Consider the following 27,842-nt stretch of genomic DNA (forward strand, 5'->3'; position numbering starts at 1 on the left):
GTGTGCCAGCATTGTCCGAGACAGAGGAACAGAGGATTGAATCCTGTCTTTTGCTATTCTTTGGCGCTCCTCTTTGTCATGTAAAAGGAGTGAGGTCAGCTGTTGTGTTCGATCTACCTCTGAAAGGCATCAGAGGATTGGCTGCCACGCTTTTGTCTGCGCTGGCACGCTCTGACAATTTGTGATGCAAAGTATGAGCCGCAGAAAAATGATTCCCTTTGTGGCACGGTGCATTACCAGCTGGCAGAGTCGGCTCAAAGCAGAAAGGACGGGGGTTTTTTGTTTTCCAGTGTGGCGCTTGCATGGATGTTTAAATGGGTTTACTCCAAAGACCAGAGAGCCAGGAGGTTTGGAGGCTCTGAATCGGCCGACGTGTGAATCCAAGCCAGCTGATGTCTGTGAACCGTGTGACAGACCTCTGAGGCTGCTTCTACCAAAAATGAGTTGTGGAATCAGAGTGGAGCAAAAAATGATCCTATAAAGCTCACATCCCCTAAGATTTCTGCGTTTCGGTCGGAAGTCTTAGAGATCACAAGGGAAACCTCTGATCGCACAACTCTGATCAACACTGTTGGACTAAAAATTAATCAAAAGTTGAGTGAGGCTTTAGCTCCACAAATTCAGGCACGGCCTACAGAACATCAGCTGCTCCCAACACCATCCACTATGAATGCTCACTCTGATCTGCATCCCTTTGAGTCTTTCCCGCTACTCTCCCTGCCTGGGCTTTTCAGGTATGCACATGAAACAGAAGGGAAGTGTGCTTTGCACTCCCAAATTTAGGCAGAAGTGGGTAGAGCACACTTCGAAGCTATACCAGCAAATGTAGCTTATCATATGCAACTAAAGGATTCTTTTATACAAACCACTGTCATGTCTCTTCATCTATGCTTAGTCAACCTTCATTGGCTCAGACTTGTCTTTTGTTTCTCTCACCTTTTTTGTTTTGTAATAGTGTCTCTCCTCTTGTTTCAGGAAAAAAACACTTCCTTCCTTTGTGATTGTTGTCCCCACCCTCACTGTTTCCACATTTTACCACAACCTCTTATAGAGATAGTCTGTGCCCCTTCGAGTTTGTCTCCTAAGGTCCGAGTTTTTGATTCCCAGCTGTTTATTACGAGTCCTTGTGTTGTTTAAACCTGGACGCCAGTTTTTACTAAGATTTGTTCTTTTTGTTGCTTGTTTTTGAGTTGGTTCTTATCAACAACAAATTTTTAGCAACAAAATGGGAAAACTCCCCCATAGTTCTTTTAGACACAAAAACTACATCGTCAAAGTAGTAGTAGTAGTTGTAAAAGCATATTGTGATTGTCACGCAACACTTTATTCCTACTTTAATGTTATACTCCCTTTCGACGAGTGGTGGACGGGATGTCGTCATCTAATTTCTTATGGACTTTTTTTTGCACTTTCTATACTCTTTCTTACTTTTGTTTTCTTAAATGCTGCGGTGACTCCTGAATTTCCCCTCGGGGATAAATAAAGTATTTTCTATTCTATTCTATTCTATTCTATTCTATTCTATTCTATTCAGCAGACTGTCTGCTACAATTTGGTTTTAGTTGTATGATAATTTGTTACCTGACAGTGTTGAAAATTATGATGACCCAGTAAATATTTCATATTCCTGATCTTAGTATCCAGAATATTAGCAGGATCTGGATCATACTTTAAAATCTGTCAGAAATTATGGTGACCTTGTCTTGTATTTTTTTGCAAAGCAACTGGACCATTTATTGTGGAGTTATATACACATATGGTGAAAACAGCCCTATCTCACAATGATAAAGAATCCTTTGAAAAAAGTCCTGGATCCAGATGGTGATCCAGATCACCTCCGAAATTTAATCACTTTTTCCTTATCCCATTTTGAACATTTCCGGAAAATTTCATAGAGATCCGTTTGTTACTTTTTGAGTTATGTTGTTCACATACAGACAAACTCCCCAAAACATAACCTCCTTGGCTCGTCAAGCCAGCAGCCTCCTCAACTGAAAACTTCTCCACCTAGAAGCAGTGGAGAATTCTAAACTTTGAAATGTACCTTTATTTTTTTCTGATTGTAATCACTTAGCCAGTATATTTTAGGGATGATCTGCCTCCAGTTAGAAGCCTCTGACACAATCAACAAGCTGGGCTTAAGTATCATAAGAATATTCCATCAATCTTTTTTCTTTGAGCTAACTTTGTCATTGATGGTCAAAACTATTCATTTGGTAGAGAAACTATTAATCACATTTGTTATTTTTGTGAGGCCCTAGTTAAAGTACACTTGACCTTGTTGTAACATTACAAATAAGCTCTTGTATAAAGACAATAGAAAGGTTATTTTGATTGTCTTTTTGTACCGTAGTTGGCCCTCGGAAGTGCTTTTCAAAAACAACAGGCAGCATTTACAGTAAATTAGTGTGACGTAAATGTGCTATTCGTCCCACTCTCGACTCAACAGTTTGAGATTGCTGTGACTAACAGTTGATGTTTGTGTTCGACCATGATGTTATGCAGCTCATTAAGGTAGCTGATGTAATCTAGCTGCAAAAACAGTCAGAACCTTGGAGCCGCTGCATGCACTTCCAAAATTCTGTCTCCCCAGATCTCAATTATGTCTTGTTTTTTTTTTCTCTTGCACCACTCCAGGTTGTCTTTTGGCTGTAATAAGCTGCAGAGTGAGCAAAGACTGTGAGGAACCAGTGTGGGCAAAATAAAGAGTCTGGGCTTTGACGAATCATTAGGAGGCAGTGAGTGGGAGTGAGGGCTGAGAGTCTTAAATCAAGGCCAAGGTGAGGAGATGAAAATCAACACTAACATCAAAAGAAACCTCCACCTCCTCCTCCTCCTTGTTACTCTTTCTGGGCTGGTTGCAGTGCAGTATGGGTAATGATCAATTATGAGGCACTTACCTGGGAAGATGAATTGTTGTTTGTATTTGAAGTAACTGGAGGCTGCGGGAAAGACAAAAGAGGAGTCAGAGTTTTCTCTGGACCCATGTGGACTCAAAGCTGCTAGTTTCATAATTAAGACTCAAAGTTAAAAGGAGTCAAAGTGCAAAAGAGAAGCGGTGCTTTTGAATCCAAATGTATGGTATTTCTCAGACAATTTGTCACAATTAACCGCTTGAACTTTCAGCCCTTCGTCCTTTATCTAAGACCGTCAGTTCAGACACAAAATGCATTCGGCTGGCTCGCCACAAAAGAATCAAGCAGTATTTTTATTCAGAAAATGCCACCATGAGTGCCTTTTGCTTTAATTACATGGTTTATTTTTTTCTTGACAGTTATTTGGGAGTTTCTGCATTAATCTTCTCAAAGTTTAAGAGTCCTCTGTACTAACTCTTAAACATTTTTTACTCATATTACCTGTTAAGTTGAACTGTTTCTGTTGCCGTGCTGACTGTGGAGAAGGATGTAGCGGCGAGGGAGGCGTGGCGCTGCTGGGCAGAGGAGGAGCCGGGGAGGACGGGGTGGAGGAGGTGGTGGATGACGGGTTGCTGCTGGAGTCCGGTTGGTACGGGACCGGGATGTGATCCTTAGAGGAGACGGAAAAGAGAAACATCAATGTTTTCCTCTTTTAGTCACAATATGTTCGCACTTCACTCTATTGTCGGAGTCCCTGAATCACACCAGAAGTTTCCAGATTGATTTTCTACCTTCGAGGCAGCTCTTGGTCGTCATTAATTTCAACACACTGTGCAAATCAACTTGCCGAGACATGAAACTCGCCTGACAGCGGTGATCCATCACAATGAGCAATTTCCTGCCTGTACTTTTTTGACACAGTTGTGTTTTCTAAGTGAAGGGCTGCACTTGTGAACAGGAAGCGCTATCAAAGATGCCTTCAGTGGTGCATTCAAGGATGCCTCAAAATACAGAAAGTAATGTTGGCTATAATTGAAATAGGAAAGCTACTGTGTTTGCATATTCTCATCAAATAGGTGCTTTCTTTAATCAACTTGCTGACTCCTTTAGCTGTTCACCTGAACAGATCTGCTGTCACCAGTAACTTCTTTCTTCAGAAAAGTAGAGATCCATAACAACAGAAAGATCACTTTTTTAATGGGTCTTTCACTTCTGACAAACTCATTGTCTAAGAAAGACAAAATAGCAAACAAGAGTTTTCTTCCCCTCAGCAGGCGACTCTTCAATCCAGATGTCAGAGGATCCTTGAATGCACCATTTCAGAACATTTTCCTTTTTCTCAAATTTTATGATAGCAAAACTGACGACAGGAAAGAAACAGAAAGAAAATCTTTTGATGGATTATCTCAGAAATAAGAAAGTTTTAAGGCTCTGCACTTTGGGATTTTTGAAGCGGACTGATGTGAAGGGAAATCAATGATTGTGTAGAAGGTGGGAAATCAATCAGAGCGTGATTAAAGAGTGGTCTGAAATGATGTAAGGCATACGTAACCCTTACTACACAGCCCCTAAAACTTAAAGACTTTAATCATGAGACAAACTGCTGCAGAAACTGATTGAATAAACAAATATTTATGAGGGGAGGTTCAAACTGTCCCGCATTTACCAGGTTACATCAGACCGAGCAAACAAGCCTTTATTCACCTTACAGAGTTCACCAGTGAAATATGAAGAACCACATGGGGAGGCTGGATCAGAGTATGATGATTCATAGTGTACATAAGGATACATTCCTCGAATCTCAAGTTAAAGTCATGCAAAATACTTGATGGATTAGAAAAAATGAGAAATATCAGGAATAACTTTTTTATCAATAGGAACTCTTCCATCTAGGCCTAGTAACAACAAGAAGCCAATATGAGGCAGATGCCAGAGGTGAACAGAGAGATGGAGGAGGAGTAGCTCAACATGAAAAATGTCCCTAATCCTGTCTGCAAATGCCAAACAGCTTACTCTGCCACTGACTCTTTGTTTGATGTCTTGAAACAGAGAGTTTTAGCAACTCTACAATTTCGTTATCATTAAAGGAGCTGTGAGGAGTTTGAAAGTGATCTTGAAAAACTCTCCCTTTTAGATATAATCCACACTTTAACATGAGATTATCAGCGCCGATATAGGTTATTTCAAAATCCTACTTTGCAGCTTCTCTGTATCAAGACCAGAATCATTTACAGCACGTCCAAGTCTCTATGACAACACCACGCTGGCTGACAAAGTTTAGAAGTGAGAAGAAAGATCTGTGTTTTTCTCTGCTGAAAACAATTTCTGTGACTAATTTTGTAGTGATGGTGGACAATGGAGCCTAAAAGGACAGAAAAAGGACAGAAGAGCAGAAGAAAGCTAAACAGGAGAGAGATACAGCCCAAGCTAAAGGCTAACACAGGGGCTAAACTGTTTGTACTAATGTTCATTCCAACCCCCAACGTTACACATTACTGACATGTCTCACTGTTAGCACGACGTATGGACGGCTACTAAACTACTGTCAGCTTGCGTGTTGTCACGTTAGCCAGGGATACATCGTACGTCGCTGCTAGTAGCGCTACATATAGCCGGCTACTGACATACTGGACAAACTTGTAACGTTTGCTTGTTGTCACGCTTCAAAAAACAGCGCTACATAACTGTACTGAAAAATACCTTACCTCATCAAGTTGTATCTGGTAAAAAGTTGACTTGAACAAAGAAAATTTGTTCCAAAACAAACATGCCTGGTTAAAAGTCACATCTTCACAACAGTGTGCTTGAGACTCCAGGCCAGAAGGTGCCAATTAAACCAGAATTTGCAGATTTTTCATGGGTGCAACCCACATTCTCAGCTTTGCTGCTGCACACCATTTGAAAAGAGAATTAAACAGGCTTTGCAACAATATAGGGATTATTCAACCTGCAGGAAATAGACCTGGACTGAGACTGGGATATGGACTTCGGTAATTGCAGCTTGACTCTGATTCTTCTTTGGTGACTCAGAGTCAGACTTTCCAGAGACTAAGGTTTGATGTTTCAATTATGAAGCTGTTGGTTACAAATTTTTCACTTATCTTAAAATATCAGATGAGACTTGAATCATACAAGAAGGTTTGAGTTAACAAAAAGTCTCAGAAATTTGAAAGGCTCTCCTGTTCACGTGTTCATTCACACTCACATTATCTGTCTTAACTCTTAAATTTGATTCACAATCCAGTGACACACTTTCTTTCCTCTGGAACTAAAGATTGTTAGATGTGCTGACAGCAAACTATGCAATGTATGAAAACAAATCCATCTGTGTCAACAACAGTAACGCTGCTGAAGATATTTTTGCACAGTGTCATGATCCTCTGGGAAACAACACCATGACTCATAACTATTTCCAGGCCCCGCATAAGCTGGGAGAAATGTGATATATGACAGGTTACACACACATATTGTGATCTGAGGTTTATTTTTACGCTTACCTTGTTGATCTTGTTGGTTTTGGGGAGCGTCTGACTGATGTGCAGGTCTGTGTACCTGAGCGGGTTGTTTATGTCACATGGCACTGATTCGGTCCGTACCAGACGAGCTACTGCAAAGAAAACAAGCACGCACACACATAGGTGAAAAAATGACGCATTATGGGGAGAAAGTCCAAACAGTTTTCTATTAGCTTGAAGAAAATGAGGAGAAACTCTTTATCAGGTCATGCTCTTAAGTTTGAAAAATGAACAAATCGCCCTGCCTTCTACACCACCCGTTTGTTATCGCTCATACTTAGTGAAGAGAAAAGTTTCCTCGGGCATTCATATCATTAAGAAACTGTCATTTCCTCACACTAAAGCATTCAGTCAGAAGTTTAATTAGTGCTCTTTACCTTGAGTGTTTCCTTGGTGGTCTTTTGTGGAGGAGACAGGGGAGGAGAAGGGGAGGCAGAGAAAGGATATATTAATCTCACTTCTGATAGCAGATAATGACAATTTCATTCAGCACAGTGTGTGTCGGTACAAACACAGCATGACGCAGGCACATTTGTTAAACCTAAGTGGCTTAATTAATCTGCAGATAACCCTCTATCTGCGTGAACCAGGGAGGCTCTTTCACTGTTTTAAATGAGGTACCTGAAAAATTTCTATTATATACCTCTAATGTTTAAATATATTAATATTACAGACAGCAGGAAACTGCTGAATCTAAACCCTGCTCTCTCCTGGTTCTGGCTCACCAACTTTTTTATGCATGCCCTTGATTTTTGCCTCAAACAACAAGTTAAGGGTGGGATGGTAAAACACAAACCTAACATCTAAAAGGCATTAACATTTCCAGTTTACTATCTTAAAGCAGCAGGATGATTCAGCAAAAAAAGCTTAAGCTAGCGAAAGGTTAATGTAGCTTGCTAACAATATTTTAGCTAAGAAATGGTTGAATTTAACCATTACCCTTTGTCCAAATGAGCTGATGAGCTATCAAATACTTTGTTTTACCTTTAAATGTCAACTGTTGTACCTCTAGGCTAACTAAGCTAGCTAGTAATAATTTAGCGACAAAATTAGCCTTAGCCTTTTTATGTTAGTCATTTTCAAGAATACTAAATGTTTCTATTTTTAAAATTATATGATAAATGGCAAAGTGCCGCCCTTTAAAGCTGATTTTGCTAGCTAACAATATTTTAGTTAGGTATTGCTTCTATTCTAACATTAGCTTTGGCATAAAACCAAAAATGTTTTATCAAATGTTTCATTTTACCTAGAAATATGACTTGTTGGCCCTCCAGGTTTCAAAGTAAAATCAGTTAGATAGCAATGGTTCAGCTATAAATTTGGAAATTCTTTATGTTAGCGATGTTCCAAAAATAGTAAGTGTGTAATATTTTTTTGCTTTTTTAACTTAACATATAAATATAAAATACAATATGATATTTTAAATATGTCAATCTGTCCTTCTAGGTTCCGGAGCGTTAAGCTAGCAATGATTAAGCTAGGTTTCGAAGCTTATTTTCTTGCTAACAATATTTTAGCTAGGTATTGCTTCTATGCTAACATTAGCTTTGGTCTAAAAACAAAAATGTTTTATCAAATGTTTTACGCTACCAAGAAATATTACTTGCTGGCCCTCTAAGCTCCAGTAAATTTAGTTAGATAGCAATGATTTAGCTATAAATTGGTTAGTTAATAAGTTAATCAGTAAATGAGTAGTATTTTTTTTCCTCTTTTCACTTAACATATAAATATGAAATATAATATGATATCATAAATATGTCCATGTGTCCCTCTAGGGTTCAAAGCATTTAGCTAGCAATGATTAAGCAAGAAAGTAGCTAAATGTTAACATTAGCTATTGTCAAAAACACTGCATAAGTTTTTAAATATACTTTCTTTTTTCTTTCATTTTCTTTTTCTATCAGATATTTTACATAAAGAAATGGCTTGATTTCCCCCAAGGTTTTTAAGCTGACTTATTCAGCTAACAGTAATTCAGCTGTGAAATGGTTTAATGCTAACATCACCTTTTTTTTCAAAAAACAGTGAATTAGATATTCCAATTTTTTTGCTCTTACTTTTAGAAATATCCTGGCGTCCATTTAGGTTTCAAGGCTAATTTAGCTTGCTAGTAATAATTCAGCTAGGAGTTGATTAGGTGCTAATGTTACCTATTGTCCAAATTTTTTAATTTAGCTTCTTCTTTTTTTTTTTTTGGCTATGAGCGTGTTAAATGCTAATGCCAGCTTTTTTTCAATGGCAGATGAGTGGTTACCAACAAGTTTTAGTTTATACGGTCTGTTGTCCCACCAAGTTCCCAGGGTAATATAGCTAGCTAGCAAACACTTAGCCAGAAAATGAGGAATGCTCACATTAGCTTTTTTTCCCCGATAGTTTTTTTTTTTTTAACATCTTATCTTACCTTTAAATATGGCCTGGTGTCCCTCCAGATTTTCACAATGAATTGTCCTTTCTGTTGATGAAATGATAAAAACTTAGATTACAGTTTGGAGATGTGTAACACAAAAACACTTGGTACCTTAAATATGACTCTTAGATACAACAAAATACGTTTTTATGGCATATACAAACCTTTGAAGGATTCTCGTCCGCCTCGCTGTATGATCAGTAAATGGCAAGGTGGGGCTTCTTTGGTGCATTTGTTGTGGCACTTCAGCCTGGGTTCAGACAAAACAATGAAAACATTGGTTCGTGGTTGGTTTTGTTGCATTATTTTTAACACCTATGCAAAGTACCAGCTTTTCAAATATAACTGTTAATGAATTATTGCGTCAAAGCTCCTGGTTTGGATTTTTTCAGTGGTTATGAAACAGAATTAAATAATTCAACACAAAACAGTGTTGATACCTACTTGCAGTTTTTACATTTCAGTCCAAACAACATTCCCTTTCCACATACTATGCATGTCTGGGACATCCAATACTTTGTGGAAAATCTGCAGAAAGAAGAAGAAAAGTGAAGCAAGGACATTAGTAATAAATCGGGAGTTCACTTCACACTGCTTGCACAATCATATGAAATTACATGTAAGAGCTGTGGATGAGCGTGAGGGGGAACACTGCTCCTGACCTTTTGCCTTTCATTATTACCTCTCACTCTGACAGACAGCTCTGCCAAAGACAGCCTCACATTCCCAGCATAACCTTTCCCTGAGGATAATGGATGTCTGAAGAAGCTGCTTCTGTAAGTGTTTACCTTCTTAATCTGCCTCCACTGCTGATTTAATTTGGTCTCATTTAGTTTCCATCTTTCAGTGACCATGTGTGAATGAACAGCGTACGCCTTTACTCTGCAGCGCGGGGCAGAGGCCAGAGAGTTTACATTAATATCACAATCATACACTCATACCGGCTTCAACCCTTCTCAAACAAACAATCCAAAATGTGCTCTGCAGAAGCATCAATTCCCTGCACAGACGGACTGAGCAGCTCCTCCAGGTGTTTGAAGGTGTGCTGTATTTACTGAAGTGACGCCTGGCTGCTACCAGTGCCACTGCCTGGCTAATGGCAGGTGACTAATGTAGTTTGACAGAATCCAAACCTCTTTATTAAGCTCCTCCTTTACCTCGATTGAGAGGCAAAATTCAACCCAACCCCTGATGGAGTTCTTAGTAAACCCTGCTGTCAAATCTGAGCGATGATGTGACACTTAGAGCAAATTCTGCAGAAAGAAATGTTCTCTAAGCACAGCAGAGGCCACCTTAAGCTGGGGTGGTGCATTGTGTACCCGCTACGCTAATGCACTTATCTTAGCAGGCCAACAATGCGATCAAGGGCACACGTTGGAAATATGCAAATTGACACGTCAAGGCGATGGTTGGATGAAATAATAGTGTTTCTTAATCTTCAAATAACAGCTCTGCAAATCACATCGGAGCTCAGTTTGGCAGCGTATGACAAGGCAAAGAGCTTCTCTCAGCACCTCGCTGACTTCCTGCTGGCACAACACCCACACGCTGGATGTTGCTGAGATCTCCCAGCTAATACGGTATTGTTTCACTTTTTAGATCACTAGCATTTGGAGTCAAGCAGGGTGAGAGACACAGAGAGAAAGACAATGGAGATGATTTATGCAGGAGGAGGGGGGCTTTTTAATTAGACTGCTATTCTAACACTGGTGTGTGACTGTGTACATAAAGACACATGCACATTTCTTCAGACCTACCTGTGTTTTATTGAGTTTCCCAGATCTCTTCGGGGAATCTGTGGGGACCAGCGAGGCACTGAGAGAGTGTCTGCAGAGGAAGAGACAAAAGAGACAGGAGGTTATGTTTGAGTACTTCAGATGTAATAAAATGTCTCCCTTTGTAGACTGATTCTGCAAATATGACATTTTATGGAAAGATCTGCTTTTGCTAGAAAAATCTGTCAGATTTAATCGACTGCTTGCGTATCAAAAACTCTGTTAGTTATGACTCACGACCAAGTAATCCCTGAAATGAACTGCAGATGGATAGATGGATGGATGGGCATAGAGAGACAGAGACAGGGATGAGACAACCTGAGATGTCGACAGAAAAAAAAAGGAAACAGACAGAAAATGTGACACAGGACAGATGTAAAACATTCCCTTGAACCACAGGAACTGAATCAGGCCAGTGATGTATGAAGAAAAAAATAAAGTTAACTGCACTACACCACCGCACCAGTAGAGGACAGTGGACAACAACAAAGACTATTCAGCAAAAAAATTGCACTATAGCAGGAGACAGACAAGCTAGCTAGTAGATTTGTTGACACTTGGAAGGAAACAAAGCCATCGCTGATAGAGGCTGCTTTTAAAAGCTCAAGAAAGCTTGACCAGCAAAACACCAGGCTCGATCAACTCATGTTTTGACTCCAGAATGAGACAGTTAATTGACGTCTTTCGGCAGGATGCATCCTTCTCACACAGTTTTAGATCATCGTTCAGTTTTTTTGCTGATGAGATTTTGACACATATAAACCCAAAGTGCATTCCCAAGGACTTACGAACTGGATATCCACTGACACGTTCAGCTGAAGGTCTCCAGTTTACAGGGTCACTCTTTAAACTGTAACACCGGGAGCTGACAGACACATTCACATTATCAGGCTCAAAGGAGACCATTGTTTAGGGGTTAATAAACCAAGTCAATCATAGCTGGGCGTGATGTTATTGTGGATGGCGGGGGGAAATAAAGAATGCAAAGAAAACAAAAAAGAAAAAAATTTCAAGAAACAGACTAAGAAGATAGATAGATAGATAGATAGATAGATAGATAGATAGATAGATAGATAGATAGATAGATAGATAGATAGATAGATAGATAGATAGATAGATAGATGGATAGAATAGAATAGAAAATTCTTTATCTCAAGGAGAAATTTAGGAGTCACAGCAGCAATCAAGAAAACAAAAGTAAGAAAGTGTATAGAAAGTGCAAAAACGTCCATGAGAAAGTAGATGATGACAACTTGTCCATCATTCTCCAGTCAGCCAGCCTCCACCTCCACAGGGTCCAGGACTGAGCTTCTTCAGCAGTCTGTTCAGTCTCTGTCTCCTGGATCTTGTCTGCTCACAGCAGGTGAAGTTCTTCAAATGTGGCGTTTATGTCCAGTGTTAGCTCCGTTTAGCCATGTCTGTGAATAGCATGATGCTATTCTGCCTTCTGGTATTCCCTCTGCTGCGGGGTTAGCACTGCTAGCTTAACTATCTTAGATCTTTTACGTTCCCAATAATGATGGATGGAAGGACAGGTCGATGTCATCACTTCTTAGCTCACAACTAGCACATCGTCCTCACCTTCTCCTCACCTTGGGGAAAACATCAGGCCTCGCACCAGTTAGCAATGCACTGCTACAGGCTGCTAACAGCTGATTTCACATGTAAACATATGGTCATGGTTACTTGTTGGATCTCCAGACAAACACAGGAGCAAAAATAGTTAAAATATCACTAAAGACAAAACCAGTTTGGTGTCCTTGACCAACAAATGAATCATACAAAGTAATGACCCACTGTAAATGCAAAGAGGACAAAAAAAGAGATGAAAAAATTACAAGAAACCGACAAAGAAGATAGATAGATAGATAGATAGATAGATAGATAGATAGATAGATAGATAGATAGATAGATAGATAGATAGATAGATAGATAGATAGATAGATAGATAGATAGATTCTGCATTCTTTTAGACATATGAGCCTCAATCAAAAGCAAAAAGCCATCATCCTGTATGAACCGCCTGTTTGGACTGCTTGCACGCTCAGATGCAGATATCAGTATCATTGTGAGTCACCGTCACCTCAAAAGGTTTCACTACAAAAATAACATTCGCTCAGTCCATTAGAGCTCGCTATGACTGATGCATTTATGCAAAACCTCCAAATACCATGTGAGAATGGCAGCTTACACATGAATACATATGAAAAAGATGAAGCCGGGGAAATGTGGTGGAGCCATGTTTCGAGATGATATCACTCTGTAACGCCGGCTGCCAATAATTTAATAACAAAAGAGCCATGATGAAAAATGCAGAGAGCATCATGGGTCATACTGAGAAATGCATCACGCAAGACCTTCTTTGTTCGCAGTCATTTATTTCAATTATGGGAGAAATACCACATATAACAGACCTATTTAGGTTTTATTATGGAGCCTTTCAGTATTGGGGGGGAATATTCAGTCACCCTCAGCCTGGAATGGAAATACACATCAAACCAATCACCATGTTTACCCAACATCAACAGAGATTGTTTGTGATGTCTCCTAAAGGAATACATTGACGTAGCATTGCACTTAGCCACCACTGCTGTACATTCAAGTATGTCTTAAGATGAAAAATAATGATCACTTTCTCTATTTATAGACTTGAGAAGCTCTCCAGTGCACAAAAAGGTCTCTTTGTAAATCTAATGTTTAGACTATTTTCCCGTTATATAGATAAGGATATTACAATACTTTATAAGTCATTGACTGAAACCAAAATTCTGACTACTTTACAAGTCTAAGGCGAGAAAAAAAAACTACAGAAGAAGTCAAAATGAGCATAATTTTTGATGGAAAAAAAAAAAATTGGATCACAGAGTCAACAAGTTTATGAAGTGTGAAATTAAAAACACTATCGCCTGCTCTGCAAGACCACATCTGTTATATGTGGTAGTGGTTGTCATGAGCCAAAGCTAGCTGCTTCAGTGAGCAGTGCCTGGCTATGTTTGGTGATGGGTAATGTGAGTTTATGTATTCATTTTTTTGAGCAGGGACATTGTGAATTGACATCTAGATGGATGTAAATGCCTCCTTTATCTGGGCTGGGGACCGGCAGAAGTGACCATAATGAGACACACACTTGCAGGATTTCATCTGCTGGGAGTGAGGAGGACTGTCTCAGTGTTTTGAATAGGGGAGGGGCTCACAATAGAACAGGATGAATTGTCATCTTTGAGAACAACTTGCTAGAGTGGTCTGAAAAGTCATCAAATGTAGCGAAAAAGTCTCTAAGTTGGCAACACTCAGTTGCAGTTTTATCCTCCACTTTCTTACCGTTGTCATCAGGGCTCACACTGGCCCTCATCTATCAATCATGCATACGCCTGAAAAATGGGTTTACACTCCTTTCCACGCACATATCCGCATTTATCAATCTGAACAAGGGTGTCGGGTCGAGGAGAATTATTAGATCGTATGAGGGAAAACATTTTCAGAAATAAAAACTGATGTTCTTAGATTAGTATTTAGATCATTAAATTAGATATGACACCAAGAATGTTTTTAACATTTCACTCTTCTTCCGCCAATCTATAAAATACTGCGCTATGAAAGAGCAGCGCCAGCTGTCAGCTGATTTGTCCCCATAAAAAATGTGTGTCCTCTCTTGGTTTACTTCAAAAAATGATAAAATAGAGAGGCTGTTATCAGTTTTTAATACACTCCCATGTCCATAGTACAGTCTTTGCAGAGAACATTCAGGCAATGCTTGATCAAACTTTTAGCACAGATTTTTTAAGGAAGCTGTATTGATTACAGGATTTACTGTGAAGACTATTTTCACTCCTCACAATATTATCATATAGATGTGAACTGTGTGTGAAAAAATGACTTAACAAAATGTGCTCGTCTCGGTACAAATAATCATAAAACTCAGGTCTACCCGTGCGTAATTGTGCACAGCCGACGCACTTCAGCACCACTCCATCCTCAGTCTGTGACAGGTTCAGGCTGGAGTCTGCAGCTTTTTTCAGAGCTCCAACACATCTTTAAAGACAACTTTTCATGTTTCTCGACCTGAACGCGAACAATTAATAATATTGTGGCTTCTAATAGTTAGACATCAAGGATTGATCAATCAAGGTATAAACACATCCACACTGCTGAATCACTGCAGTGATTTCCTTGCAGGTGAGTTTTTTCTGATTCGCTCAACCTTTCCGCCACTTTTCCGGCTGCCAAACAACCCGGCTTCATTCCCTCTCTACCTCTGTTTCCATGGCGTTTTCGATTACCAGCATGGAGAAGTTCCCTTTTTCCCGTAACGCGTACCCCCATGTCGTAAATTTTGTGGGTTTCGCCAGCTGAAGCCAAGGGGCGTGTTGTGGAAATTACGATTGTTTTCAGCCGCCACATTTATCAACACCTGATCAGGCGTACGCTGTGATTGGCTCTGGTAGGCACGTTTCATGAATCCCACGTGGATGTTGTCGTAAGCTTGTTTTTACACCCAGATCTGCACCAATTCCAGCGCAAGATTGATAAATGAGGTCCACTGAATCTAATTCAGCTCCCAGACAGCAAAACCACTCAATGCCTTAGGTGCATCCTCTAACTCTGACCGACTCCTCTGCTCGTCATGTAAACAACCCACAAGCTTCCCTACATCTGTTCTGCTGTACTCCTCGTGTTACACATGCGTATGACCGGAGCAACATACTCGCTTCAAACTGAGTAGTAAAAAAAAAAACAACTAAACAAAACACAGGGAAACCGAGCAGTTCAGATTTTTTTCACAAACTATTCCATACCTAGTACCAAAACATACAGTACAGGATACATGTAGTGGCTTTAATATTCACATCCTAAATCCCTGATTACAACAAAAGAAAAAGAATGCCAGAACATGTTGTCATCAGCATATAAAGACATTCATCGTTTTACTATTCTCTTGTATGCCCAAGATAAAAAAAGATAAATTCTACCATTTCAGGACTTTAAGGGTGTGTGATGGACTGTGCTTATATAGCTCTTTCTCTAGTGCTTTTATATCTTGTCATATTCACCTATTCACCCACACTCATACACTGAGGGCAGAGGCTGCAATGCAGAGTGCACTTCAGTATGAACTAATCCCATTCAGACACAGCTGGCACAGCCACCAGGGGCAGTTCAGGGTTAAGTCTCTTGCCCAAGGAAACTTCAGCATGTGGACTGCACGACCTGGGATTGACTCCACCACTGAGCCACAGCCACCCTGGAATGAAGCTTTGGATTTACTAAATAAAACTGAAGAAAAGAGGACAGGAAACAATATGGAAAAACTGGATCTGCAGATCTTCATGTAGACTTATTTACGAGTATTAAGCTTCCATGAGCTTGAAATGAATGCTGGGGAAAGATGAGCAGAGTGGACCTGTTTTTTTCTTTGTTGGCTGTCAGAGGAGATAAACAATAAATCTGGGAATTGAGAGGATAAAGATCGGATCACAAACAAAAAGAGACTTAGAAATCCTTTCATCAACGCATCAAGCTCCTGATGCCTGGAAAATAAAACTGAGGGCTGAGGCTAACCTCCAGAGGAAGTTCACTCAACATGACAAAGAGAAGAAAGAGATCTGAGTTGGTTTTAGCTGAAAACTTTCTCAATGAGGACATTTTTGGGACTTTATCCCTAACTGACAATGTATTAAAACACTGTGTTTGAGATGTACATTGTATGTTTCTTAGTGATGCATTGATTTGCAGTGATTATCTCTTTTCGTATTGATGATTAATATGTGATTGAAGATAAGTGTTGCAGGTGCATCTCTATTTAATACGTTGCCTGCAGATAAGAGAGATAAGAAACCTCTGAATGACTCAAAGTTCAGATCTGTGAGGAGCCCAATCAGTCCAATTAGTTGATGATGAGCCCGCGACTCACTGACAGATCTAATCACATGGCCCTGGTGCCGTTCAGCATTTCCTGGTTCCTGAAACACCCTTCCTCCCTCGAGTCTCTCAAGGGGCTCAGTGTCTTCTCTCTGCACTCCGATGCATCGCTCAATTACACTCAATCAACCTGATAACTCAATACAGAGGGGAAACTGACATCATCTGCTTCTTGTTGGCCTTGCTGGCGACTGGCAGATGATTGGACTTGTCAGCAGCGTAAAGCGGGCCATCTATCATTGTGTGCACATGTCATTGACGTCGCTGTCTGACTAACACGACAATCTCTGATGATCCTATCCGCCCTGAAAGAACAGTGGATTATGTGTGGGTTTGTGTCAATTAGTACTTACGTGAACAGACTGACAAACACGTGTCGATACATGGAAAACAAAGGCTTTCGAAATGACTGAAACCCTTGCTCATGTAATCTACATGTGCTGCGATGAGCTGTGATTCTAGCCCTCTGTATAAAGAACAGACTGTGACGTTCATAGCTTTTATTTTTCGTTTTCGTTTAGACTGGGAGGCAACTTCTATACACTTGGTTGGTTCATGCTGGTGTCATTTTGGTTTTGAAATTTCGTGTTCTTCTCTACCAAAAGTAAATGAAGTAAATGAAAAAGTAAATGATAAAGTAAAATAATAAAGTACATGTTATTCTAAGATTTCTCATTTGGTAGCATAAATTCACTTTCTGTGGAGTCTGTCATTCCTGGTTGACAAAGAGGTGACAAACCCACCAGTGGGGGTTCATGGGGACACAATGAAACATTGTCAGGCACTTATTGAGTTCATGGATATCATATGGTTGATGCTTGTACTGTTCACTTTCCAAACTCCATCAAATTCTGGTATATGGCTGTCTGCCTAAGAAGCTGGTTCTGTTTGAGGTTTCTACCTAAGGGGTGAGTTGGTTCCCACCGACAATGCCACGTACTAGATCAAGCTAAATTAATATTAGGTTTCTTCATAAATTGTAAATTAAACAATGCTGTTTGATGTGTCTCAGGTGTTGTGAGGATTATCTGTTTGGAATTGATTGTTTGGTCAGAATCAAGTGACAACATCCTAAAAAAACAAGACAATGCTGAAGTGCTAAAATCTGCTGTTTCTTGAGTGTCCACTTGAGGCTGGCTCTGGAAGTACTGGAAGTCACATACAAACCAAGCCAAAAAAAGAAGTTTTCACAGCCTTGTTTAAAAACTGCTCCTGTCTGAACCGCTAATTTCATTATCGGCACAAATTGTATGCAGGGTGAATTTTTTTCTCATTTGGCAGGTCAGATGATATTAAGATCACGTGCTGGCTTAATCGGAGGCACAGGCTCAGGTCACATGACCAAGAAACGCCCTATAGCAGTACTCAAAGCCTTTGCCACTTCCAATATGGCCGCTACAGCTGTGTGCTTCATTTTCAGTTTCAGGAACAGATGGGTGATGTCGGGGAGACTACGTCCATGCTTTATACAGTCTATGGTCAGAATCAGTGGCGTTTTTCTGACTAAAAACTACGTTCCCCGTGAGCACCATCAGCCACTGTCATAAAGACGTGTTTTTTGCCAAGGCGTGCATTTGTTTTGGAGAGCAGATCTTTTTTTTAACCTTGGTCAAGACAACATTTCCCAGGATGCAAAGTAACGAGGTAATGTGTAAATTTGAATTCTAAAAAGGTGACGACAATCAAGCTTTATGAACTCAGTTTGTAGTTTAGACAGCGTGTCTGAATAGTCAAACGACCTGTTCTGTGGAAAATAACAACCAATAAAAGTTTTTCCGTCGGTTTGCAAACATGATTGACACAGCAAGGACTGAATTTCTTTTTTACCATGTGTCAATTTCGGCCGGTAGAAACAGACTGTACCAAACAGCCTTAACTGCTGCATTTGAGTTGGAATGAACATTGTTACAATCAGCTTGACCCGTGTCTTAGCTCGTGCTCTATCACTCTCCTGTTTAGATTTCTTCTGCCAGTCTTAAAATGCTGTTGTAGAATCATCCAGTACCATGAAGTTTGTGTAACTGGGTTCTGTTCAATGCAGCCGTGACCAAAAAACTTGAGACCTCAGAAACTTTCTCTACTGATAGCAATAACACACCAAGTCACAATTATTTTTATTTGCATGTATGCATGTGTGTGTGTCTGTGTTTGCATTTGTTTGTGTGCGTGTGTGTGTGTGTGTGTGACAGATGAGCCTGCAGGAGCCGAGAAACCCCAAGGCGCCAGACAACACTGTACTCCTCCATCTTCTCTGATTGGTCTCAGCTTAATTAAGCCAAAGCCTTCCTCTCCTCTGCTCTATTGGAGGGTCACATGACACACAAGAGGCCAAGGGGATGAGTTTACTGTGTGTGTGTGAGTGTGTGGGGGCGTAGGACAGTGAGGAATGTAACAACACTGAAAAATAGAGAAATATATGTTTGTTGGTGTGTGTTTAACAGCTGGAGGCAGGGTGGCAGATGAGTCTGAGGTGAGTCTCCAGGTGATAGACTGAGCCCTGAGCATGACTATTCCCCAAAGAGTAGATTTTTTCTGCAGATTTAAAGAAGACTGGCACGTTTTCAAACAATACAACAATGAAAAAACACAAAAATCGTGAAGACTCTGATTGTTAATCCTGCCACTAAGCCGTCTCGCCCACTCCTACTCTTGACATTATCAGAGTCTATCAAGAGTTCTTCACTCTGCTTCAACCGCATGGCTGAATGCAATCAATAACATAGATACACACAAAGAATACAGCACATATCCCACAATGCAACGTGTCGATTCAAAGCGTGTTAAAGCAGATAATACATTTCGTATACGGGGGAAAAGCAGCAGAAGAAGTGAACCGGAGTGTAACAAAGTGTGTGGGTGTGTGCCGCACAATGTGCTGCATTATAGCACATGAGTGTTATATGAGAGAGATGTCACAATCTCCATATTCTCATTTCTCCTCCTCCCTGAGACTTTCCATAGGTACACGTCTGAATGCGTATTTGTCTGGAGTGGCGGTAAGAAACAAACTATAAGTGAAGGATGGAAATAGAGTTGTTATTTTTCTATCAGAGTGCGAGGGGGAAAAAAAATACAGCTCCTCCAATGAACAAGAGACAAAGCCAGGTTGCTCTGTTGCTATGACAGCAGCTACATGCCAATCAGCCTTTTTGCAGAGTATTGTGCTGTCACGTTTGACGAGCAAAACACACGCACATTTACAAGTCACCGTAATACACACACTCCATACACTGTAATAAAACACCATCAAAGTGCAGGAAAAATAGCAATTATCTCGGATGAAGCACGCATCTCTACGTGTTAATATAGATAGTGGGAGTCTCTCAAACTGTGCCAGTGACACGGAGGGATGAGGGATGGCAGGAACAGATGATGCCTGCAGGCCTCGTGGCTCGGTAGTGACTTCCTCAGTCGGAGAACACAAACGGCTCCAAGCTAGCGAAGGAGAAAACCGACCATCAGACGGAGCAGGTTTTGGTGGTTAGGCTAAGAAATGACGCTTGGGAGACGCAACACCCTCAGGCAGTTAAATCAGAGGTCCACAGCTCTTTGACAACACAGACAACGGACAGATAATTGTTCACATAGAAACACAAATTTCTGTCCTGTTCGACTTTAACTTCACTGCAGCATGCCCTCTCTGTGTTGTGTTCTTCCTTTAACACTGGCGGGACAGAGATCCCAAATGAGGCCTGAAAGCATGGTGACAGATGGGAAACTCAACATGCATGCAGCAGTCAATTGACCATGGTCAAACAGCGGCCATTTTCCTATGACATCATACCCAGGATGGGAAGCTCAAATCTGTTCTTCTGTATTTCTGGTTTTAAGTTATATAAATGAAGAAAATACTTTAAAAAAATGAGTTAAAGTTTAAATATCATACCCTGCTCCAAGCATTCAGAACAGTCCACTCTTTGAATTTAATGTTTCATAAATCAAGTGCCAGAGGAGGTTTTATACTAGCTCTGAACAACTTTTCTCTTAACCATATGTGTCCACTAGCCAGTATCAGACAACAGCTCATCGTTATATTAAAGAGGGGGTATTATGTTTCCTGATATTTGAATACAGATATAAAGTAGCAGTCCTGGATGTTCAGACTAAACGTGTACAGATTTACACACTGGTACATGTTCACATGTTGTAGAAATCCCTGAATAGGTCTGTCAACTAATTATGATGGCCCGTTTTAAAAATAGCACAAGATCTTCCTGAGACTTGCTGAAATAATGAGGTCATCGCATAAAGATCTCCTAACAGCTCCATGACTCTCTTGGAGAGTCTAGCCTTAACCATCAAGTTCTGCCTTGAGCTCTGCCTTTTACAGACTTACAGACCACTCTTGAGGGCTGGCCAATCAGAGGGAAGTTCGTTTTTGGAGTGGGGAGCCTTAAAGAGACAGTGAGAGAAAATAGGGAAAATAGGTTTGTTTGTTTTTTTTAAAGTTGTAAATTAGGGATGTTCGATACCATGATTTTTTTAGACCCATACCAGTAGTAGTATTCCCTCTTGGGTATTTATCTATACCAGTACTGACACTACTAGTACTTTTGATACATAAATATTTTGATACATTTTGATCAAAGAAAGCACAGTCCCTCTGCCAGCAAGTCCAAAATAAAACACAAACAACTCTTTTTTTTTTTAAATAAATCAACAAAAGTGGTAAATAAAATTGTCAGAGTTTAAGTATTTTTTAAATGAAACTGCAAAATAAATCACTTCAACTGTTAACTCTCCCTGGTTCATTCATGTTGTCTGAACGGGACCTGACGCATATTTTCCATGGTGCCAACTACTGGCGAGGAGGACCTAAGATTTTTTTTGCCTTGAGTATCAGCTGCTGGTATAAGCAGCCTTCACGAGTACCGATACCTTGAAAAAAGGCTGATATCACCCTTATACCAGATACCGATGCCAGTAATCACCCATCACTATTGTAAATCATGTACAGCTACTACTGGGGCACCAGAGAGACAGAATTAAGACTTAAAAAAAGGAAGATACCCCCTCTTTAAGTCTCTTCCTGGCTACTGTTTTGTAAGCTAAGAAATTACAAACCTACATTTTTTTTAAGTGTTATGTGTTATTCATTGTCAGCTCCCCCTCAAATCTTCAAACTTACTTAAAACACTTAAAATTCAAAAATAAAGATGACAAAATTTTTGCTTTTTTTAATTGTTCACCTTGAGCTAAATTTAGAGGAAAATGCTGTGTAAATGTATCAACAAACCAAGTGTATGACATAAAATTACCAAGCAATCTTCTACAGCAGTTTGTTTTTTTAAAAAAAGGTAATGACACATTATGGGAACTTTAATGATGTTAAATTCTGTATTTTTCACTGCTAGCGAGTGATTTTCATCAGATTAACAAAACAGATTAGCAACTTTAACTCAATTTACAGACTAAAACTCAGTGATATTTGAGATGTTCTCACAAAAGCAGCATCAGTGTTAAAAATAGTAAATTTAGTAAATTTCTCCGTAAAACTCTTTTTGATCCGTGTCACCATTTCCAAACGCTTGCCCTACTTTCTTTAGTACCAACATAGCAACCATTGAGCGGTACATCTCCTTATTGACTGCTGTTTATGACCTCCTCTGCGGGGTTTCATTACTGTGAGCGAGTGTAGAGTTTGAAGTGAAGGCTCTGCACCAGAGAGTGAGTCAATTAGGTCTCCCTGAAAAACATACACCAACAGGAAAACTGTTTTTCTGACCTGAGAGGAAAAGATAAATGAGCGGGTAAAAGGTCAAAACACAATTTTGTTACTGATCCTGGTCCTTGTGTTGGATAGGTCGCCCTCTTTGACTGAGCAAAAACAAAACACAATAAAGGAGATTCATCAAGGTATGAGAGTCACATTAAGTGGGGCATTTAAGAGCACAGTTTCTTTTTAAGGCCTTAAATTTTGTTTAAAAAGTTAAATTGTGAATGTTTTTAGTGTGTTATGAACCAACCCCAGCCATTCCTCCCGGTAGCTCCTTTGCCTCACCCTGTTTTAAATTTAGCTCGTATTTGTAGCTGTTATTTATTTGCCAATTCTCAGAGGGACCTCCTTTGTGGTGCCATGCTTGGTTGCTAAGAGATCTGTGACGCAACCACGAAGCAACTATGCGAGGTTAGGGTGAACAGGTGACGTCACTGAGACGCGCAGAAATAAACAGTGAGTTGTGCACAAAGTGGTGAGGAACATTTAGGCCATTTATATCCACAAGCACACACTCACAGACTCCCACACTTGCTCTCACTTGCTTTTGCCTCTCTCAAACACACATTAGTTTCAGCGAGTGTGTGTGTGTGAGTGTGTGTGTGTGTTGGTGGAGTCCGAGGGCAAGTACTGGAGCTTCAAGTGGACACAGGGCATCATCACAAGTTAAGGCATCTGGCTGCTGTGTGTGTGAGTGTGTGAGCTCAAACAGCCCGAGGCAGTACAGGTGAGCTGTTTTGTAAAGAGTGTCCCTCTGTGGCCACCATAACTTTTCACATGCAACAAACAATGGGTTATCACAACACCTGGCACACTGCACAAAAACTCAAACTGAATATTTATTGTTGAAGTCGACCTCGAGGGCTCACACACACACAAAAACAAACATTGGTAGGATCTTTGCTGGCTGAATTAATTTATCACAGCCTCTCTTGCCTTTGCATAAACATGAGGTGAAACATGCAATGAAATAAACATGAAAGTGGCTGTGCTAGGTCAACAACTAAACATACCTTTACCTAATAGTTTAGTAACTCTTATGACTTTTGCTTCAACCCTACAAGAAGCTGTTTGGGGCCTTTTTGTCACTACTGTTTGGTTTAAGATGAAGATTTTATCCAACACCCAGGTAGAAACATGAAGAAAGGGCACTCAGAATCATATTCAAACCACAGTTAGGCACATAAATAACCAGTGATGTAAGCAATCATCTATTAATTTGTGCTTACAAAAAGCTGAACGCTACGTAAATTAGGATATCTTTTGCTTTTGCAGACCAAACTCTACAGTATTGTGGTCTAGATGTGACCAGAGCATGTGAGGGGTTGGAGTGGTGAGGATTTCCACCCCTTGCTATCCGAGGTGCCTGCCTCCGTCGCTCCCTGCCCATTACCGCTCAGCGCTCAACCAAGTTAGCGTCTCCACTCTGCTCGTTCTGTGCTGCCCTCACATGCTCTGGGCTGACCTGCCCTGGACGAGACAAACAAACAAACATCTGAAAAATTTGGAGGCTTTGCAGTCAAAGCACATATTTAACCCTGTGTGTATAGCTTAAGTGCATAGATTGTATAATTAATGGATGTAGTCTCCCCGACGTCACCCATCTGTTCTGAAACATAAAATGAAGCAGATCAGCTCTCGCGGCCAAATTGGAAGTGGCAAGGGCTTCGCGTACAGCTATAGGGCGCCCGTCAGTCACATGACCTGAGCTGTACCTCTGATTGGGTGAGCTCACAGTCTTAATATCCACTAAACTGCTGAGTTGGACTAAAAATTCACCTCCCGTACAGTGTTAACCTGACACGACAGACAAACAGTTTCATATATCCGCCACGGAAATATTTCACTAGTCCATCTGGGTAGCAGCTCTTCTGATTTGTTTTCAGAGGCCGGACTTCAAAAAAAATCTGCAGCTGGTAATTGGACAACCGTTCTGATTGACACACTCACCACGGACCAATCCACATCAAACCACGGTATGACGTAGCTTATCTGAGCCAATGCTTCTAAGAAACAATAGATGAACAACAACTGAATCACGAGAAACAGCTGTGAAAAAGACGTTAGACGACAGCTTCTGTTTTTATAAATTTAACTTAAGAATCAAAGGAACGCTGACAAGTATGAAAGTCGGCTGACGTCACGTCTGCTCCCACAGCTCCCGCCTCTCTTCCCTGATTGGGCCGGTCAGAATTTAGCTGAGTGAAATCGTTGGTCATTGGAGCCTGGCAAGATGGACCTGCAGGAGTTCAGAAACTGAATCAGGCAGGTCCATCTGCTCTGCAAGGTTAGTACAGTGTGTGCTGATGGTGAAATTAGTGACTCAGACAGGAGACGTTTTTTGAACCAGGCTGTAAATACATTAATTTCTGCTTTGAAAACGGCTTTTTTTGGTTTGGTTTGGCTTGAAAAAGTCTCCCTTCCAAATATATGTCATAATCCACACTTTGAAATGAGATTATCAGAGCCAGGGTAGGTTTTTTCAAATTACTACTTCTTAGCTTCCAGATCGGATCAAGCAGGACCGAATTGATTTACGACACATCCAAGTCTCTATGACAACACCTCGCCGGCTGATGAAGTTTAGTTGTGAGATGAGAGATCTGAGTTTTTCTCTGCTGAAATTTCTGTGATTAATTTTGTAGTGCTGGTGGACACAGGAGCCAAACTGTCAGACAGATAAAGGACAGAAGAGCAGAAGAAAGAGAAACAGGAGAGAGATACAGCCCAAGCTAAAGGCTAAAAGGGCTAAACTGTTTGTGCTAATGTTCATTCCAACCCACAGTCAGCAGTTATTCTGCAGTGGTCTGTTCAAACTTGAGAGTCTATCAATAAAATGAAGAGTGAGGTTACGTTGGGCTACTTAACCACTGTACGAACTGACAGTTTGCTTGTTGTCACGTTAATGTACGGATACATTGTAGCATCGGGCTGCTATGAGCACAATATAGCTGGCTTCTGATGTTCGGTCTAAACTTTTATCGTTTGCTTGCCGTCAAGTTTCAGACAAAAGCGCAGCGTAGCTGCACTGATAAATACCTTATCTCAATGCGTTGTATCCAATAAAAAGTTAAGTTGAACAAAGAAAATTTGTTCAGTCCAATTAAACCAGATCCTCCTTATGGCATCTTTTAGTTTAGAGGCCTGATACTGTGTATAGTGCTTCACTCAAATAGCTTTATAAACAATTACCGGCACATCTATGCTATTCAACTTGCTATGACTTCAATTTCATACAGTTTCAACTCATGTGTTCAAGATCTTTTTGCAAACAGTGTCTGTTGGGTATTTCCGCACTTGATAAATAGTCTAAAGTTGTCCTCCTGAGAAAAGCTTAGCAGTTAGTCATTGCAACAAATCACCAAAGTGGACATTTTCCAGGTTCAGGCACACAGCCCCAGACAGTGAGCTCTGGTATTTTTAAAGAAAATCAAACAGGAGTAAATATTCAGAGATATAAAAGTCCCAGAGGGTTGAACTGATGGTATAAAGTTTTCTTTGGCAAACAGTTTCGAGCGTCCACTCACTTTTGGCTCATTTAATGTGTGCTCTGATGTAAAAATACACTCATCTGAAGCTTAATGTTACCTAACTGTATCTAACAGTATCACAGCTGACACACAGAGAGACAACTAAACTCATAAGAGACACTGACGTTTCAGCCGAGCCCGGGCTCTGACTCATCCTGAGCAGACATGTTTGGTTCCTCAGCCTTAGCCTTGTTGTTCCTCTCAGTGTGTTTTCACTCAGACGACTTCAGGGATGAGTGATACGGCTGGTGGCTGGAGGGTCCTGACGTATGAGATGGCAGCGATACCGTAATCCCAGACATAGACCCCAGGACGGATGTTTAGCCTGGCTTAACGGGAGCACACAACCCGCTTTGTCCACATGATCTCACAAACAAACCAACACCTGTCCTAGAATAGGAGCTGGAGACCCTTGAGGATGATGAGGAGCTTAAAACAGACAGGAAACCTGCAGTCGGTGATCAGGTGTTTGACTTTTGACCACGTTTATATCTCTTTTCCTGAGCCTTTAGATACATAAATTCAGTTTTTCTGAAATGGAAAGGTTAGAGAGTGGGAAAAGCCTCAAGGGATCAAAAAATTACAAGATATGTGCCTGGAGATAAACTGTCAAGCTACGACAAAAATAACAGTAATTGTGTCGACTTCGTCTTTAAACCATGCATTAAAATAAACAGAGAAAAGACATATATCATCCCCTTTCCCCCTAGAGGTAAAATTCAGTGCAGCAGATGTTAAAGGAAGAAAACAGACTTGAAAATGTCGCTTTGCTTTTGATTTACACCTTTACATCAGATACGACGACATGGATAAGCAAAGTTCTCATCAGAATAACTGGTATTTAAGAAAATGTTGCACATACTTGAGACACCACTTCTAAGGTGGATGGACAGAGGTGGTTTTTATGAGTGTAGATGTTGACAGGAATGTCACAGGAACGTGGAAAAAAAGCAACTAAATTCCTACTTTTTCCAAAGAAGAATACCCAGGATATAGAATATATGTGTAGTTTAGCTCCATTCATTAGCATTATTTAAAAATGTCTGGTTGTTCCGTGGTCCGTTGTCAAAAACATTACCCAACCACAGATCCAAGTTCTACGAACACTGACAGGATCGTGGCCGTTACAGAGCAACCAGTGTTTGGAGTAAAGCGTGACCAGGCTAACTGGAGACCTTCAGCAGAACATGTCAGTGATTGTCACTGACAGCCACCAGTTAACAGGGTCACACATTAGACTGAAACACCAGTGATGTCTGTTGCTGCAAAATATTAAATGTGTTTCGGTATCAACCACAGTTAACCAGGTTTCTCTGTAAACTAGTAAAGCACTCAGAGAGCGCAGACCTCCACGCCAAGCATACACTTTAGTCTGACTTTAATGTTATACTCCCTCTCAGCAGACTGTCTGCTACAGTTTGGTGTTAGTTGCAGGTTTCTACGATAATTTGTTACCTGACAGTGTTGAAAATTATGATGACCCAGTAAATATTTCATAGTCCGGATCTTAGTATCCAGAATATTTCCAAGGCAATCCGACCATTTACGGTGGAGTTATATACACATATGGTGAACCGGCCCTATCTCACAATGATAAAGAATCCTTTGAAAAAGTCCTGGATCCAGATGGTGATCCGAATCACCTCCAAAATTTGATCACTTCTTACTTATTGCATTTTGAACATTTCCTGAAAATTCCATCAAGATCTGCATTTAAATTTTTGAGTTATGTCGTTCACAGAAAAACAAACGGACAGACAAACCCTCCTGAAAAACATTACCTCCTTGGCGGAAGAAATAATAAGAGGAAGATTAAATTACAATTAATAGGGAGATATTTTATTACAAAGTTAAACTACAGTATATTATTAAATGATTACTGTGCTAATTAGCAATCCCAAAAAATGAAATTATCATTATTCTGATACGTTTGAAGTTTACGTAAACTGTGCAGCATTACAAGATACCATCTGTTATCTGTGCTTGTTTACATCCAGGTAGTCGCGTTGATCAAGTTATTAAGACAAGTGAAACTAATTCTTAATTCTGCTGCCAACTCGTGAGGGGGACTGTGTTTAATTGTTTAGTCGACTCAGCAACTAAACAATTTGTGTACTCCTGATGA

General features: G+C 40.3%; 1 protein-coding gene across 3 annotated transcripts in view; it reads right to left on the reverse strand.

The window, feature by feature from the left end:
- ksr2 (kinase suppressor of ras 2) overlaps positions 1-27,842 on the reverse strand; it is a 126,146-nt gene that overhangs the window by 23,434 nt on the left and 74,870 nt on the right. For 2 of the 3 annotated variants that reach the window (XM_074671110.1, XM_074671108.1), the window contains 8 exons: positions 10,535-10,604; positions 9,222-9,305; positions 8,942-9,027; positions 8,772-8,822; positions 6,748-6,768; positions 6,353-6,462; positions 3,357-3,525; positions 2,901-2,942 (listed from right to left, as the gene is read on the reverse strand). In XM_074671110.1, the coding sequence (XP_074527211.1) occupies positions 2,901-2,942; positions 3,357-3,525; positions 6,353-6,462; positions 6,748-6,768; positions 8,772-8,822; positions 8,942-9,027; positions 9,222-9,305; positions 10,535-10,604 (633 nt within the window). The remainder of the gene's footprint in view (positions 1-2,900; positions 2,943-3,356; positions 3,526-6,352; positions 6,463-6,747; positions 6,769-8,771; positions 8,823-8,941; positions 9,028-9,221; positions 9,306-10,534; positions 10,605-27,842) is intronic. The other variant, XM_074671109.1, reaches the window with a different exon arrangement.

Source organism: Halichoeres trimaculatus, unplaced genomic scaffold, assembly GCF_033239565.1.
Source record: "Halichoeres trimaculatus isolate MK-OKI-2021-1 unplaced genomic scaffold, fHalTri1.1 fHalTri1_scaffold_5, whole genome shotgun sequence".
Classification (NCBI taxonomy): Eukaryota; Metazoa; Chordata; class Actinopteri; order Labriformes; family Labridae; genus Halichoeres; species Halichoeres trimaculatus.